This window comes from Natator depressus, chromosome 6 (assembly GCF_965152275.1).
Source record: "Natator depressus isolate rNatDep1 chromosome 6, rNatDep2.hap1, whole genome shotgun sequence".
NCBI lineage: Eukaryota > Metazoa > Chordata > Testudines > Cheloniidae > Natator > Natator depressus.
In genome coordinates, this window is record NC_134239.1 from 107,645,937 (window position 1) to 107,662,522 (window position 16,586).

Consider the following 16,586-nt stretch of genomic DNA (forward strand, 5'->3'; position numbering starts at 1 on the left):
CGGCTAAACCTACCCAAAGCGGGGCCCAACTAGTTTTAGTTGTGCTAATGTTTATTGTGATGCAGACTCTTGTTTACTACGGGGCAGATTCTGATACCTTTACTCACACTGAGTAGCAGTTTATTCTGAAAATAGGCTCATTAAGGCAATGGGATTTCTCACAGACGGAAGTGCTACTCAGTGTGAGAAAGGGTATTTGAATCTGGCTCTTTGAACTGAACTAAGATCAACTCCAATCAGCCATCAAATGGTAAAAACTTTCTGTCATTACCAAACTGGACTAGATTTTAACCAATCACCTAACAGTTAAATACTCCATACCTTACTACTGATTCTATTAACTATGTGGAATGTGCTTGTGTTTATGGACTTCTCTCTCAACATTATTGTTAAATGTAAATAACATGGTAATGGTTTTTATGTTCAGTTTCAGTTATTTAGCTTTTGTATAATGATAGTATAACTTTCACTAGCCTAACTTCATTTTGACATTGTAACTGGGACTCCTTATCCTTGATCTGAAATGATATATTAATCAAAAGCTCACATTATAATGCCATACAGTTCTGTGGGATTTCCATGGATATGAATTACACTACTTTTGATGTGAAAATGCTAAATGGTAGTGTTAATGTGAAATATATAATACTTTTGATATTCACTGCTATTGCAAAAGGCTTAGCAATAACAAAGAAAAAGGAGCAATACAGCAATACAGTACTCTAAATATCAAAAGTCTTTGATTATTGCATTGTAAATGGGTAGTGAGAGCAAAATTCTTTTGCCCTAAAATCAAAATAAATTATGTACTCGCACTACACTTTGAAGTTATAACTCTGGAAAATTCTCTGAAGGATTTCCAAAAGCTCTTTCATTCTCAGTAACCAATTAATTATTTGCATTTCATTACTCAGTACAGGAAATACTTAAAGAATTAAATAGTTACAAAATTGTTTTTCCAAAAATGAGATGTTGCCCAGAAATTTTACATTTTCAACAATAAACAATCACAACACAAACAAATCAATCCCTAATGAATTGTTCAGAATGCTCCATTCCCATTTATACAGTTTCAGATTTTCAAATGCACTAGTTTATATTTGTACAAATCAATTAAGTATACAGTTTACTGAATAATGAATTGTAAACATAATTTTTTCATTGGTGAGCTGCACCACCAGAGCTCTCACAGACACATTAGTGAATCTTTCAGATCTATTGTTCCATTGTGCACATTGTGAGGATTTAAGTTCTTTTTCATTTTGTGGTTCTATAGTGTAGTTTAATAAGATTGTAACAAGTCTAGAAATCTTTAGAATTAAATTATTATGTTGTTTTTCATTTCTAACCTTTGGCCTCAGAATATAATGGCATAACAGTGTCTAGGGACTTTAACTGAAATTATTTTATGTCACAGCATTCAGCTGATTTGCACAGCATGGATAACTGGTAGGTTTCATTCAAGTGTTACCTTTATAGGAAATTTAACAGTTATTCAACATTAAGGTTTTAGATATTTAATCTCCCTTTAATAGGGCTGCCCTTGCCTCAGTTTTTAATTTTCTAAATGGCTTTTAATTGCCCATCTCTGAACTGGAGCTGAGCTGCTCCATTTTGTCCTTTCCTCTGTTTGTCCAGATGTTGTGAAAGATATTGGCTCCCCCCATCAAAACTTCTGGAGCCCTGGGATTTTATTGTGGGTTACCTTGCTGACAGTAGATAATTTACTACAAAGGTAATACTTGTCAATGCAATTCTTAATTTAACTCCTACTGTATTGGGATCTCTACAGGCCTATGCAGAAATTGTTTTGGCATCAAAATCATACATCATAATGAGGTTTTCATAGATTTATATTGAAGTTGTTTGACATCTTAATGAGGTATAGATTCCACTTCCATTGACACCTTGCTGAGAGCACAGTAATTATGTTTAATCTATCTGGAGCTAATGGGAAACTAGCATACCAAAACATATTTTTCAAAAAGAGAGAGAAAGAATAAACTAAAAATATGAAAAGGATGTTTTAAAAGGATCTAAATTCTGAGTTAATATTTGTATTAAACCTGAACTCCACTTTCCTATGCCTAGATGGTGTAGCAGGTATCTGTGTGCTGAAAACCCCCCCACAATATTTATCTAAGGAACAACCTAGTGTTTTTGGAGTGGTTGGATGGACCATACATGCCTTAAAGAAAATGCCCAGGAGAGCTGTGTTAGTTCTGCAAGAAATAATTACTGCACATTTAAAATAGCAAGCAAGCAATTGCTGGACTGAGGCTAAGAAGGGATTTAGATCAGAGGTTCTCAAACTGTGGTGGTCCGCGAGCTCCATTCAGGTGGTCCGAGGATAGTTCCCTCTCAGGTGCGCGCCTGGGCAGCTGCACATGAGAGAATGAAGGGCCACCTACCTAATTAGTGGAGTCGCTCAGGCATGGCTCCACTAATTAGGTGCCTGGACCCTGGAGAAGATGCACATGTAAGGTGAGGTGGTGGCCTTGGGGAGAGTAGGGAATAGGTGGGAGGGGGCAGTGGGGTGAGAAGAGGGGGTGGAGTGAATTTGGGACATGCAGGGCTGCAGTGGCCAGAGAAAGGCAACTTTCCCCAGCTCCAGGACTGCAGCTGTTGGGGAGAGGCAGCCCTCCTTCCCAGCCTCAGTGCCGTGGCTGCTGTGGGGGACAGAGGGAGAGACTCCCTTCCTTCCCAGCCCCAGCTCAGGGGCTGCCGCGGCAGGGGAGAGAGGAAGAGACCCCTCTCTGCCCTAGCTCGTGGGCTGCCGTGGCGGGGGAGAGAGGGCATAGGCGCTGACTCCGTGGGTGCTCCGGGGCTGGAGCACCCATGGGGAAAAATTGGTGGGTGCTCTGCATCCACCAGCAGCTCCCCTCCCCAGCCACCTGCCCCAGCTCACCTCCACCTCCGCTCCGCCTCCTCCCCTGAGCGTGCCGCAGTGTCCTGCTTCTCCTCGCCAGTGCTTGCGCAGCGAAATACCTGTTTCGCGTGGCAAGCGCTGGGAGGGAGGGGGAATGAGGGGGAACATGGCGTGCTCGGGGAAGAGGCGGGGCCGGGTGTGGATTTGGGGAGGGGTCCGATAGGGGCAGGGAGGGGGCGGAGTCGGGGCAGGACTGGGGGCGGGGGGGCATGAGTACCCACTGGCACCAAGGAAAGTTGGCACCTGTGAGAGAGGGCACATCCATTGCATTAGAAAGATAAGACTACTGATATTAAAATATGAGTTGTGTGCTTTTATTTGTAGAACAAAAAAAGTTAATTATTATTACAGTTTTTTTTTATGTAGCACTTTTATCCAAAGCGCTTTACAATAGTTAGCTAATGGTACATACAACATTTGGAAAGATCATTAAGTGGTCCGCCGAGACCCGCAGCAATTTTCAAGTGGTCCACAAAAAAAAAGTTTGAGAACCACTTATCTAGATAAAATAGTGATAAGCATAAATATAAAGATGGATGCTGATATGGTGTATATATTATATGGTGCACTTAGGTTGACAATATGCATAATTCATCCCCAAAACTTAAATTGTTGAGATATTTAAATCTGAAAATCAAGGCTTCTAAGTTCTAAAACCTGAACAGTGATAGCAGAACTTCTCAGCAGGACGCAAGTGTATTCTGATCTGTGATCCTTAATATCAGAAACGTCACTTGGGAGAGTTTTGTCCCACTAAATCTGCTCAGTCACTTTACTGGCATCTTCTTGTCTTGTGTAATTTTCTATCCCGAAATTAAGAGATTCATTCTTACTGTACCTTGCCCCCTTGCTTAAGAACATTTTCTTTTAACAATACAACCTCTTCTGCTTTTCACTTGCTTGTATGAAAGGTAATTTTTATAGCTCTCAAAGGCCTCTGCCCCAAGGTGCTTACAATATAAATGAAATCAGAGAAATAGAAAAAGATGAAATCCCTTTTTTCTTCTTACTTGTGAATGGACTGGAGCTAAATTTTAAAATCCCGAGCACCACCAAGCAGGAGTTTGCAGTGGAGATGCAGCAGGCCTTTAATGAGTCACAGAGCTCACTCCCTGGACCGGAGATTGTTTTACATTAAGAGTCTTTGCAGTCTCTTCCCAACCTCGTCACCCTCCCCGGCCCATCCCGTTATGTGACTGTGTGGATGCTTCTCTACATCAGTGAATGATAAAACGCCTGGCCGCTGCCTTTTGGATGGGTCGAGTGGTTCAGTCATTTATTTCCATTAGCAAATCTGTCTCCCCGGCCCTTCTGTGTGTTGGGAGCGGTGGCTGCTTCCCCATCTGGTGGCAAAAAGGAGCTCGGCTCGGCCCTCCCGGCAGAGCAGCCAAAGCCCGTGAGCAAGGAGCGTGGGAGGTTCGGGCTAGAGCGAGTGGCCAGAAATGGCTGCTTTGCTGCTCTGCCGAACATCACACACATTCATCATCCCTCCTACTCCTCCTTCTCACCCCCCTTCCGCACCCCGCCTTCTCTTTCACTTTCTTTTTCTCCTTCCCCATCTCTCCCCCGCCTCCCCTCCCCTCCCTGCGGCCGCCCGGCAGCGCTTTCACGCCTAGCTGAGCCGCAGCATCTCTCGCCCCGGGGCCGGCTCCTGTGCTGGTATTTCGGCCTCGCTGCTCGGAGGAGCGCCGCAGGCGGAGACCGCAGAGCTGGGCATCGCCCTTCTCGTCGGGGCTGGGGCAGAGGCTTCTCCGGGGATTCGGCTCGGCTACCCCTGCCTTGCCGGGGGGGCAGACAGACGCAGCCCGCTCCCTCCCTGCCTGCCACCCCCCAGGCGGAGAAGCAGCCCCAGTGCCCCCAGCACTGCAGCGAGAATAGCCCCACTGGCCCCCCCACCCACCCCCGCGCGGGGCCGGAGGAGCCTCGACCCCCCCCCATCACTCCCCTCATCCCACCCATGAGAGGGAGCCGCTAACCAACCCCCTGACCCTCAGTGGGAGAAGTTGAACCAGCCCCCCCTCGCCAGTCACTTGGGGGGGGGGGAGAGAAGCATCTCCCCAGTCACAAGTAGGGGAGAAGCAGCCCCCCCACCCCCCAGTCACCGGGAAGGGAGAAGCAGCCTCCCAGTTACAGGGGAGGGAGAAACAGCCCCCCCTCCCCGTTATAGGGAAGGGAGAAGCAGCCCCCCCCCCAGTTATAGGGAAGGGAGAAGCAGCCCCCCCCCAGTTACAGGGGAGGAAGAAACAGCCCCCCCCCCAGTCACAGGGAGGGGAGAAGCAGCCCCCACCCAGTCACAGGGAGGGGAGAGCAGCCGCCCCCAGTCACAGGGAGGGGAGAGCAGCCCCCCCAGTCACAGGGAGGGAGAAGCAGCCCCTACTCTCCCCCTCTCGTCAGTGGGAGAAGCAGGGTCCCCCCCCCCCCTCCGCGCCACAGGCAGAGGAGAAGCGGCAGCCCGAGCCGCGGCGGAGTGAATGCGTTGTCATAGTAACTGACAGAGGCAGGCAGCAGGCCGGCCCCAGCCGCCTCAGCTCCTCGGTGTGTGGGTGAGAGCAGGGAGCCGCCGCCAGCGCCGGGCGGACAGAGGCCGGGGGAGCGGAGCGGGGAGCGCCGGGATGGAGGACGGATTCTCCAGCTACAGCAGCCTCTATGACACGTCCTCGCTGCTCCAGTTCTGCAACGGTAAGAGCGGGCTGGGCCCCGCCAGAGCCGCCCGCCCGGGTGCGGAGCTCGGTGCTCCCGCGTTGAGCGGGCCCGGGGCCGGCAGGCAGCGGGCCCCGGCGGCAGCCCGGACTGCGGGAGCTGCCTTGGAAGTGCCGCTGCGCCCTGGCTGTCTGCAAGTGGGCGCTGAGTGCGGAGCCAGGACCGGGCTTGGCAAATCCCCCTTCCGCACCCTCTCCCGAGAGGGCTTTTCCCGGGCTCTTGTGGATCTTCGCCTCTGCTGAAACTGTGGAGCTCCTGATTTTCACTCCGGGGAAGAGGGAGGGGAAAACTTTGCCCCGCCGCCCTCCTATCCCTCAGCGCAAAGCGGACTATGTTTGCTGCTGCTGCGTGTGGAGGGTAGTAGATGGCCCCCTTGTGCTGAACTTCTTTGGCATCTGGTTCGTTCGTGTGCGTGGGTCTGTAACAACGATCTGTTTCCCCCACATAGCGAAAAAGTGGACCCCCACCCCACCACTGTGTGTGCGTAAGACCCAGCTCTGCATTTGAATGTGCACGAGCCACCACCTTGTTGGTAAAACCATGTCCAACTGACACGTGTTTATTTCACATCACCATGTCTTGTATGAAGGGGTAGTGGGTGGGGGGGGGGGAAGAGATGAAAGTTGTAAGTACTGTAATGTGCATTAGTTAAAGATTTTCTCTCTGAGGGTTTCAGGTTTTGTGTATTGCTGGAGATTTGTATACTTAAGATTTATGATCCCAAGTGAGGCTATTTTTAGGATAAAATGCTGGGTTGAAACTAAACCCATCAGTTACTAAGTTCTGTAGTTTCTGACATATTTCATAGGAGGGATTTGTTCAAATCGCAGTTGTGCTTGGATGACTGTGTAAAAGAGATGCAGCTGAATTTGCAATAAAAGAGCATAAAAAAAAAAGGAAAGAGGAATAACCAATACGATCAGAGGAAATATTGATATAATTGGCCTTGCAGGATGGTTGGAGGTATGTTTATTTTGATTAGCTGGTGTTTGTAGCTGCTTGGGGAAAATATTTAAGGTAACTTTAAAGTAATATAAAATTTTTAAAAATAATACTAACAATAGAATGCATCAAAAAATGTAGAGTTTTTCATTGCAAATCTTAGAACCCAGACTAAAATGTTTGAAAAGTTGTTTATCCTTTACCACTAAAATTGTAAGTGTAAATGCAGTATTTTTTCTCAAAAGTTTTACTAAATATTGTGTGAGCACATATCTTTTATTCCTTCTTCCCCAGATTCCTTGTAATAATCAACCAGATTCTAGCTGTTCAGGTACTAGCGAGAAGGGAAAGTTAAATTGTTTTAGGAGGGCAACTACTAAAACCACAGCTGCAAAACTTCTGTTGAACAAATAGTGATGATGATAAATTCTGCCTGATTTTTCTAGGGGGAAGACCTAGGCTAGCTGTGGAACATAAGAATACACTAACACTTTGCAGAATGTTGAGAATACGATGCATGATCCATGTAATAGATTATTATGTGCTGCATATACTTTATTTTCTGCATCCCTCGGAACATTAAACTTGACCTTTTTGTATTAGTATTATTAGTTTGTCTATTAGTAGACTTATACATTATGCTTAAATTTAGAGAATAATTAATTTTGTTTCCAGGGAGGAACTACATTATAGCTAATACTTTAGCCTCTATAATATATTAGTGAGTTGTTTTGCTGAGCAAAATTTCTAGATTACTTTCTTTTTAGGTCATTAGTGATATACATTTGTGAGCTGTAATAGCTGTCCCTCTGAATAGGTTAAAGAGAATATTATCTGTTGGACATAAATTTCCTATATTGACTTTGTGACTCTGGATAGATCATTGTGAATGCTGTAAATATGCTACAATACATGCTAGACAAAAGTTTAAAATCTCATTTCATCCCTTCCATATTAACTGTTTGAAGGTGGATGAATGAATTATTTACCTGTTTCTTCTGTAACATAAGACTTCTAGGTATTTTAAAAATCATATAATAGCAGATATCACAAATTGTATAATAAGTTAGTCCATTTTATGCGGCATTGTATTAGGGTGACCAGACATCCCGATTTTATAGGGACAGTCCGATATTCGGGGCTTTGTCTTATATAGGTCCTATTATCCCCCACCTCTTGTTCTGATTTTTCACAGTTGCTATCTGGTCACCCTACATTGTGTACATAGATTGTTCTGTATACAGGAAGAACAAATGGCTGGATCCTGCAGCTTTACCTTACATGAGTTAGTTTTCAATGAGACTTTCAAGGTGGGTGAGGTAATATCTTTTATTGGACCAACTTCTGTTGGTGAGAGAGACAAGTTTTCCATCTTACATAGACCTCTTCAGTGAGACTAACTTACATGATGAAAGGCTAGAGAATTGGACTCACATTCTCTGCCCTGAGGAGATCAGATAATTCAAACAAACCAGTGTGGCCCATGGGAAAACAACAAAGACAGAAGATACTAGTGGAGGTGCTGTATTTGAAAGTGGAGAGGAAGATTGCTTCATGGGCATTTGAGAAGCTCTTGCATGCATAATGGGTTGGTGTGAAAGATGGTATAAGGCTGAGAATAGGGGAGAGAGTAACAGGGAACAGTTAGAAGATTGGAGACAGCATAGACTGGAAGTGGCAGAGATCTGAGGAGCAAAGAAACATGTTTGGTGCCTCAGAGAGGAACACAATTTCAAAACCCATATTTTGTATAGAGTGGCCTAGGGAAAAGTAATATGTGAGGAGGGCTGATAGGTAGAACTTGCAAAGATAATCACTGTGTGTTTCAAGGTTTTCTATGTTGAGAGGAAATGATTCATTTTAGTATTTTAAGAGAATAAATAATGGGAGCTATTGGCAGCTTGGAACTGAGGGGTGTAGGGACAAAAGAAAAATCAAAGATTCATGCACTAGGCAGGGTTAAAATGTGTTTGATGGAGAGGATAGTGTAATGATCAGAGTAATTAGAGAAAAGAGGGTGAGAAGAAACAGAAGAAAAATAAGCCTTTTCATCTTCATTTTGAGTTGTTTTGTTTGTTTGGTATCCAAAAGCCTAGGGGTAAATTCTTTACACAATTAGTTGGTTAAAGCAAGTGCTCCAGCCTTTTCATTTTATGGAATACCAAGAAGGGTTTAATAGACCACATTGTGAGAACCACTAGGTTAGTGGGTGGAAATGTCAGTCACGAGTCACAGCTTCTATTTCTGGCTCTGCCACTAACTCACACTGTGGCTTTGGGAAAGTCACTTAATTTCTTCATGCCTCAGTTTCCGTATCTATAAACTGGGAGCAAACAGTGCAACCCTAGTATAGTGGGGTTTAATAAGTTAGTTTGCAAATCACCTTGAGATTTTCAGAAGAAAGTCTCCCTAGATATGCAAAATATTTTATTGTTTTAAAGTTAGGTGGTGCATGTGTACATATTGCTTTTTTTCAAGTAAGACACTACCAGTTTCTCCTATTGATGACTGTCTTGTGTATGTTTGACAGAAATTACATTAAGGCACCTTCTCGTCAAGCAGAGCAGTCTTTATAACAAACAGATACCCATAATTGACTTGGAATGTTAGAAATTAGATCTTGGATAACATTTCTCAGGCTTGATTATGGAGAGCCTATCTAATATTAGAATAACTTTGCTATTATTCTTAGGAAGGAAGCCATTAAGTTTACCTAGCATATACAGTTACTCATTGTAAAAAGAAAAGGAGTACTTGTGGCACCTTAGAGACTAGCAAATTTTATTTTGCATATCTAGGGAGACTTTCTTCTGAAGATCTCAAGGTGATTTGCGAACTAACTTAATAAACCCCACTACAGTAGGGATTCACTCTTTGCTCCCAGTTTATAGATAAGGAAACTGAGGCACAAAGAAATTAAGTGACTTTCCCAAAGCCACAGTATGAGTTAGTGGCAGAGCCAGAAATAGAAGCTGTGACTCGTGACTGACATTTCTACCCACTAACCTAGTGATTCTCACACTGTGGTCTATTAAACCCTTCTTGGTATTCCATAAAGTGAAAAGGCTGGCGCAATAAATTTGTTAGTCTCTAAGGTGCCACAAGTACTCTTTTTCTTTTTTGCGGATACAGACTAACACGGCTGCTACTCTGAAATTAGTCATTGTGTTATTAATTTGTTCTCTAAATTCAAAAGCAGCATTGTTGAATTAGTGAGAAAGATGTTCAGACCAAATACCATTTCTCTAAATAGAAGAGGGAGTGGAAGTATTAAAAGTGGCATTTTGACTGTTAACTAAATATGTTCTTAAGCTTGCATTTCAGCCCTGTCTCTGTTTTATGAATTGTTTTGATAGGGAGAATCGTCCTGGATGTGGAGGTCCACGGATTAAGTCACACACAGAAATTACACTGCACCCTTCTTATTGCCAGCTGAATTCTGAGATGCAGGGGTGACCCTTGGTAGGTCAGTGAAGGAATCAGGATGTGGGAAGAGGTTTGAAAACTGCATGGATCCACTGACCACAGTTCTGTATGTAGAAGTTGTAGTAACCACTGTGATCCACTGCACATCCCTGGTGCTGCAGTAATAGCTATGGACCTGCTTAATGAGTGTCCAGGATCCAGGTGATGGAATTCAGGCCCCCAGTGTTCCTATTTTCTGCAAAAAGCCCATTTACTGAGAGTTTGCACAGGGTGTGAGCTTTTATCCTTAAATCTTAATACAGCACTTTAAACATCAAGAGATTGTCACAGATACAGACAGTTAGCTAGAGGGTGAAAGTAAAACTGTCAAATATTTATTTTTGCAACTACAGACTTTTTGCATGAAAATACACTTTCAAATGTAGAATCTATTTGTGTAGAACACAATAATAAACTTTAATAAATTTTACCTCAGCAATGGGTAGAAAGGACCACCTGATAAATTCATTTTTTTTCATCCTATCCCTGTTTAAATCAATGGGAGATATTGTACCGATAAACCATGAGTATAAGAATCTTCCAGTTTTGTCCCAAATTTGTACCTGATCCCTTATCTGAAATTCATGTTAGACTTTTTATGAAACCCTGATTTTGCAAAGGATGTCATGACTGTAATTAAAACTGGGTTTGCTTTTCTATCAAAAGTATAACTGCTAGCAGTAATGTCTTAAACCCTAAATTTTCCTTAAGTGGTAGACTAAGTGGTAAGATACCTTAGCCGCTACATTGAATTTTTGTTTTTCATTTATGTAAATAAAGACAATAATAGCGAAATACAAAGAAAACACAGAGGATCACCTGCCATGAAGATTTTTGCCATATAATAGCTCTATGTGGCCATGTTGGTAGTAAGTGGTAAAGTCACAGAAATGTTGTTAGTTTCAGGGGAGAAAATAAATTAGCTTGGGCCTTGGTTCATGTGATCGTGTCATCTTCAGTTTGTTTCAATTTATATCCATCTTTAGTGCCCATCTGAGCACTCTGACAAACATTAAAACTCAGAATAGTTAATACAATCAACAATTGCAATATAATAAAAATAGACTTCCCATACTTTAATAGTTATCCACCACTGTGTGAAATAAATACATATACTCTACTCCCTATAACCTACCTTCTCACTAGATGCCTGTATCTGGAGATGAGCCTTGTAGCAGATGGATTTGGGGAGAGCCAAATTCAGAACCAGGGGATCTTAATGGAGAATGCCCTGCCAACGTCTCCCTCCCTTTAAACTTAACTACAGCAACAATGGATGGGTGAGGGAATTAGCAATGGGATATAGAGTCTATTCCAGTGATTCTCAACCAGGGGTCCGGGCCCCCCTGGGGCACTGCGAGCAGGTTTCAGGGGGGCCGCCAAGTAGGATGAGGGTTAGATTCACTGGGGCCCAGGGCAGAAAACCAAAGTCCCACTACATGGGGCTGAAGCCCGGGGCCCTGAGCCCTGCTACCTGGGGCTGAAGCAGAAGCCTGAGCAACTTAGCTTCGCGGTGCCCCCTGTGCTGTGGTGCCCCGGGCAGTTGCCCTGCTTGCTACCCCTTAATGCCAGCCCTGGCTTTTATATGCAGAAAACCAGTTGTGGCACAGGTGGGCTGTGGAGTTTTTATAGCATGTTGGGAGTGGGGGAAGAAAGAAAAAGGATGAGAATGCCTGGTCTATTCACCTTGTGGGTTACTGGTTCAAATCTAGCAAAGTTTGGTAGTGATAGAAAGTTGTCTCTTTGTTACTTTCCAGAAATGATGTGAAATGAATCAGGTCTTAATTCAGTTCTCTGTGGACAGATGTACACATCACAATACACTATGCACAAATGCATAACTGGCACTGCTTGATGCTTTTATTGTTAGTCTTATAAGAAGTACAAAATTGAATAGGACATAGATACTAAACTATCTCACCTCTTATCCCTAGAGCCATTTCTTCCAGGAGTACATTTTGAGTTCACATGGAGAAGCTTGCAATGTTCGTATTAGCTTTGTAGATCAGTGGAAGACTTCATTCAGTAGCTAGAGATGCTAATCTTGTATCTTCAGTGAGTGTTAATTTATTACCTGATAATAAAAAATGTTAATGGATGAAACGTCATCCTTTTCTTTGGTATTTTCCTTTCATCTGTCTTATTGCCCTTTTAAATGAAAGCAACAGAGAATCTATCTTTTGATACCTCAGTGTTTGTACCACAGAATTTTTGAGGATGTGTGGAATATCAGATAATTTTTAATCAAACATTTATGCTCACTTAGTGAAATTCACTGCAGTGTGGAGAGCCACACAAAGCCCTTGTGCATCACATATCTACCATGCTGAGGGCTTAATGGGGTGAAAGCAGTACAGAGAGCCTTGTATGTACACTGAACTAGGGTGAATTTTACTTACAAACATTACTCAGTTTTCTTCTGAAGTAACACTGTATTAAGTGCGGCCCGATAAAACACTATCTAGCTTTAATTTCAGGAACAGACTTCTTTTCCCCCCATTTTTTGTTGCATGTAACAGTTTATTTTTTGAGGTCACAGACTACTTTGTAATTGCTGATTGATTCACAGAAGAACTGGAGAAAGTTTTACAAATAGCATCTATGGACTATTATAAATTATGCAATTTCCCTCCCCCCCAAAAAGTATTCATAAACCCATAATATTATACATTTGTTAATGTGGTAAATGTCTGTGGAATACAGTGGTATATTTATATATATATACACACACATACGCACACATTAGGGCTGTCAAGCAATTAAAAAAATTAATCACGATTATTTGCACTGTTAAACAATAATAGAATACCCTTTATTTAAATATTTTTGGATGTTTTCTACATTTTCAAATATATTGATTTCAGTTACAACACAGAATACAAAGTGTACAGTGCTCACTTTATATTTATTTTTGATTACAAATATTTGCACTGTAAAAACCAAAAGAAATAGCATTTTTCAATTCCCCCATTACAAGTACTATAGTGCAATCTCTTTATCATGAAAGTTGAACTTACAAATGTAGAATTATGTACAAAAATAACTGCATTAGAAACAAAACAATGTAAAACTGTAGAGCCTATAAGTCCACTCAGTCCTACTTCTTGTTCAGCCAATCACTCAGACAAACAAGTGTGTTCACACTTGTGGGAGATAATGCTGCCCGCTTCTTGTTTACAGTGTCACGTGAAAGTCAGAATAGGTGTTCACATGACACTTTTGTGGCTGGTGTCACAAGATATTTACATGCCAGATGTGCTAAAGATTCATATGTCCCTTCATGTTTCAACCACCATTCCAGAGGACATGTGTCCATGCTGATGACGGGTTCTGCTCGATAATGATCCAAAGGAGTATGGACTGATGAATGTTCATTTTCATCATCTGAGTCAGATTCCACCAGCAGAAGGTTGTTTTTCTTTTTGGGGATTCTGGTTCTGTAGTTTCTGCATCAGAGTGTTGCTCTTTTAAGACTTCTGAAAGCATGCGCCACACCTAGTACCTCTCAGATTTTGGAAGACACTTCAGATTCTTAAACCTTGGGTCGAATGCTGTATCTTTAGAAATTTCACATTGGTAACGTCTTTGCATTTTGTCAAATCTGCAGAGAAAGTATTCTTAGAACAACTTGTGCTTGGTCATCATCCGAGACTGATATTACATGAATATATGGTAGAATACGGGTAAAACAGAGCAGGAGACATACAATTCTTCCCCAAGGAATTCAGTCACAAATTTAATTAACATGTTATTTTTTCAACAAGTGTCATCAGTATGGAAGCATGTCCTCTGGAATGGTGGCCAACGCATGAAGGGGCATACGAATGTTTAGCATATCTGGCACGTAAATACCTTGCAATGCCAGCTACAAAAGTGCCATGCGAACGCCTGTTCTCACTTTCAGGTGACATTGTAAATAAGAAGCGGGCAGCATTATCTCCCATAAATGTAAACAAACTTGTTTTTCTTAGCGATTGGCTGAACAAGAAGTCAGACTTAATGGACTTGTACGCTCCAAAGTTTTACATTGTTTTGTTTTTGAGTGCAGTCATGTAACAAAAAAAAAAAAATCTACATTTGTAAGTTGCACTTTCATGATAAAGAGAATGCACTACAGTACTTGTGTGAGGTGAATTGAAAAATACTATTTCTTTTATCATTTTTACAGTGCAAACATTTGCAATAAAAATAATGTAAAATGTACACTTTGTATTATGCATTGTAATTAAAATCAGTACATTTGAAAATTTAGAAAAACATCCAAAAATATTTAATAAATTTCAATTGGTATTCTATTGTTTAACAGTGCGATTAAAGCTACAGTTAATCAAGATTAATTTTTTTGAGTTAATCACATGAGTTAACTGCGATTAATCAACAGCCCTAATATATATAGTGTTAATTCCAATTTGTTACAATTTAATTAAACAGAAGTTATTTTAATCCATGTTTTAACACTGTATTGGCTAAAAAAATACAGCATAAGGGAGAACTCCGCAATAATAGACAACCATCATTAGGAAATCTGTGTCAGCGTGGATAATATGAAGTGAAACCATCAGTATTAAGTATTTTATCATAAATAAAACACCAGTCAGAATTGTAAATTAAATCATTGGGCTCTCAATAGGAAATCATGTTTTATCTGATCATCAAAGAGTTGTTTAAAAATTAGTGGTACTTTACAGTGCTGATAAAATGTGTTTTAATTTCTAATTAAGTATACCAAAATTCATTTTTGTGCTGAAGTCTAAACTACATGCAGATAATTTAAAATGGATTTAAAAATTTCTTTAGAAGTAAATTATTAAACCATTAAGTCAAACAATTCTATATTATTAAGTCTTAATAAGTTTTATTCTGATTTTTTTCTCCTGGAAGTTTAAGGTGAAATATGTCAAGTTGATGTTGCAATTGCTTTTCTGTCACTGGGAACTTTGGTAGGCCACAGTGGAAAGTTTTTACTTTTCATCTTTATGGGTGTAGGATAAGGTTGGGGGGGGAATAAATAGGGAAGTTGTCTACAATAATCTATTTAGAGTTATTTGCAATGGACACAATAATCATGTCAATAGAAGCAACTGAAAGTTTATAGAAGGGGACAGACTTTGGCTCAGTCAGCCTGTCCATCCTCCATGAAACTAAATTTAAAATGCTCATCCAATACATGATTAAAATGTGGAAGTAGCTTCCTGGGGATTTTTAGGGAGATGGGGTGGGGATAATGATACGTTAGCATGATTTCACTGAATTAGTTATTTGGAAAGTAATTAAGTGAGATTGCCCACACTCCATTACTTTCAATGTGTGAAATCTGACATGGTCCATCATTTTCTTGTCTTCCCTTGAAATGACCTATGATTGAATAAATATAATCTGCTTGTACTAAAATTTGTATCAGAAATCTCTAGTAATTGCCTTATAGAGTTTTAAATCTGAAATAAACATCTGGTGTTAATGTACAATTTGCATTCATTAACAGTATAGCTACTAATAGCAAGGCATTGAGCGATGACCTCCTGAGGTCCCTTCCAACCCTGATATTCTATGATTCTGTGATTCTATGATACTCTAGTTGCTTGGAAAATTATGTAAACCTCTTGTGGGCAAGAAGGAAATCAAATATTTTTTTATTTTTAATTATACCTTTATAATCTGGCAGAATCCACTCTTTCATATTGCACATGCCATCTTACACTTAATAATGTTAAAGCTGCCTGAGAATCATATTATGCATTTGAAATATTGTCTTCAGCATTCTCTAGAGCAAAGTTCTCAGAAGCTTAGGTTTCTAAAATTGGAGATAAATCTTGCATGGGTGAAAAAAGGCACATTTGTAGGTGCAAATAGAACAGAGATGTCTATGATCATTATACCTAGAGCAGGTAAAAAAGTAAAAAAAAAATCAGGAATATCTTTGTAAAATTATTTTATTTTACTGAAACTTGAAAAATTTCAATCAGCCTAATTTTGCCGAACCACACTGAAAAAACTTGAAATCTCCAGCTGTAGTTTTTTTAACAGGGATTAGATGACAGAAGTATGAGCAGTAAGAAGTCAAGACTGGAAATTACCTGAGGCTGTAGGAGGTTCTGCTGCTCCTGTCAAGAGCGTTATTGGAAGCATATTGTTTTTACAAACAGCAAGCAAAACTACAGTTCTAAAACTTGAGAAATGCTAATAGTTTTTGCTAAATATAGTATTAAATATAGTAGTATTACCCCTCTCCCCCCCCGAAAATGGTTTAAACTATATAGGCCTATTATTAGCTAATGAGAAATCCTCACTGATAAAACCCCAAATTCAAATGCTACTTTGAATCTTTTCTGCAAATTCTTTTGGATGGCACCAAAAATCTTTTTGGATGGCACTTTTCTGAAGACTCCATTGCAGGGGCCAAAAGGTGGGTCTTCTGACTCTTCCTTCCAACCCTGAACTGGTGACACAGTTCAAAGTAAATTACGTGGCATTTCCCTATCAGTTGTAATCCAGATTACACTGAACACCAGAGAGGGAAAGTGCATGATGGCCTGTTGGAGGTAGCTGGGGT

The 16,586-nt window shown here is 41.1% G+C and overlaps 1 protein-coding gene across 5 annotated transcripts in view; it reads left to right on the forward strand.

Moving 5' to 3' along the window:
- Window positions 1-16,586, forward strand: part of EML1 (EMAP like 1) — a 192,944-nt gene that overhangs the window by 52,783 nt on the left and 123,575 nt on the right. For 4 of the 5 annotated variants that reach the window (XM_074956222.1, XM_074956226.1, XM_074956225.1 and 1 more), the window contains exon 1: window positions 5,356-5,608. The exons of the other annotated variant lie outside the window; for it this stretch is intronic. In XM_074956222.1, the coding sequence (XP_074812323.1) occupies window positions 5,542-5,608 (67 nt within the window). In that variant the 5' untranslated portion in view covers window positions 5,356-5,541. Of the gene's footprint in view, window positions 1-5,355; window positions 5,609-16,586 lie in introns of those variants that run through there. 5 annotated transcript variants of the gene reach the window in all.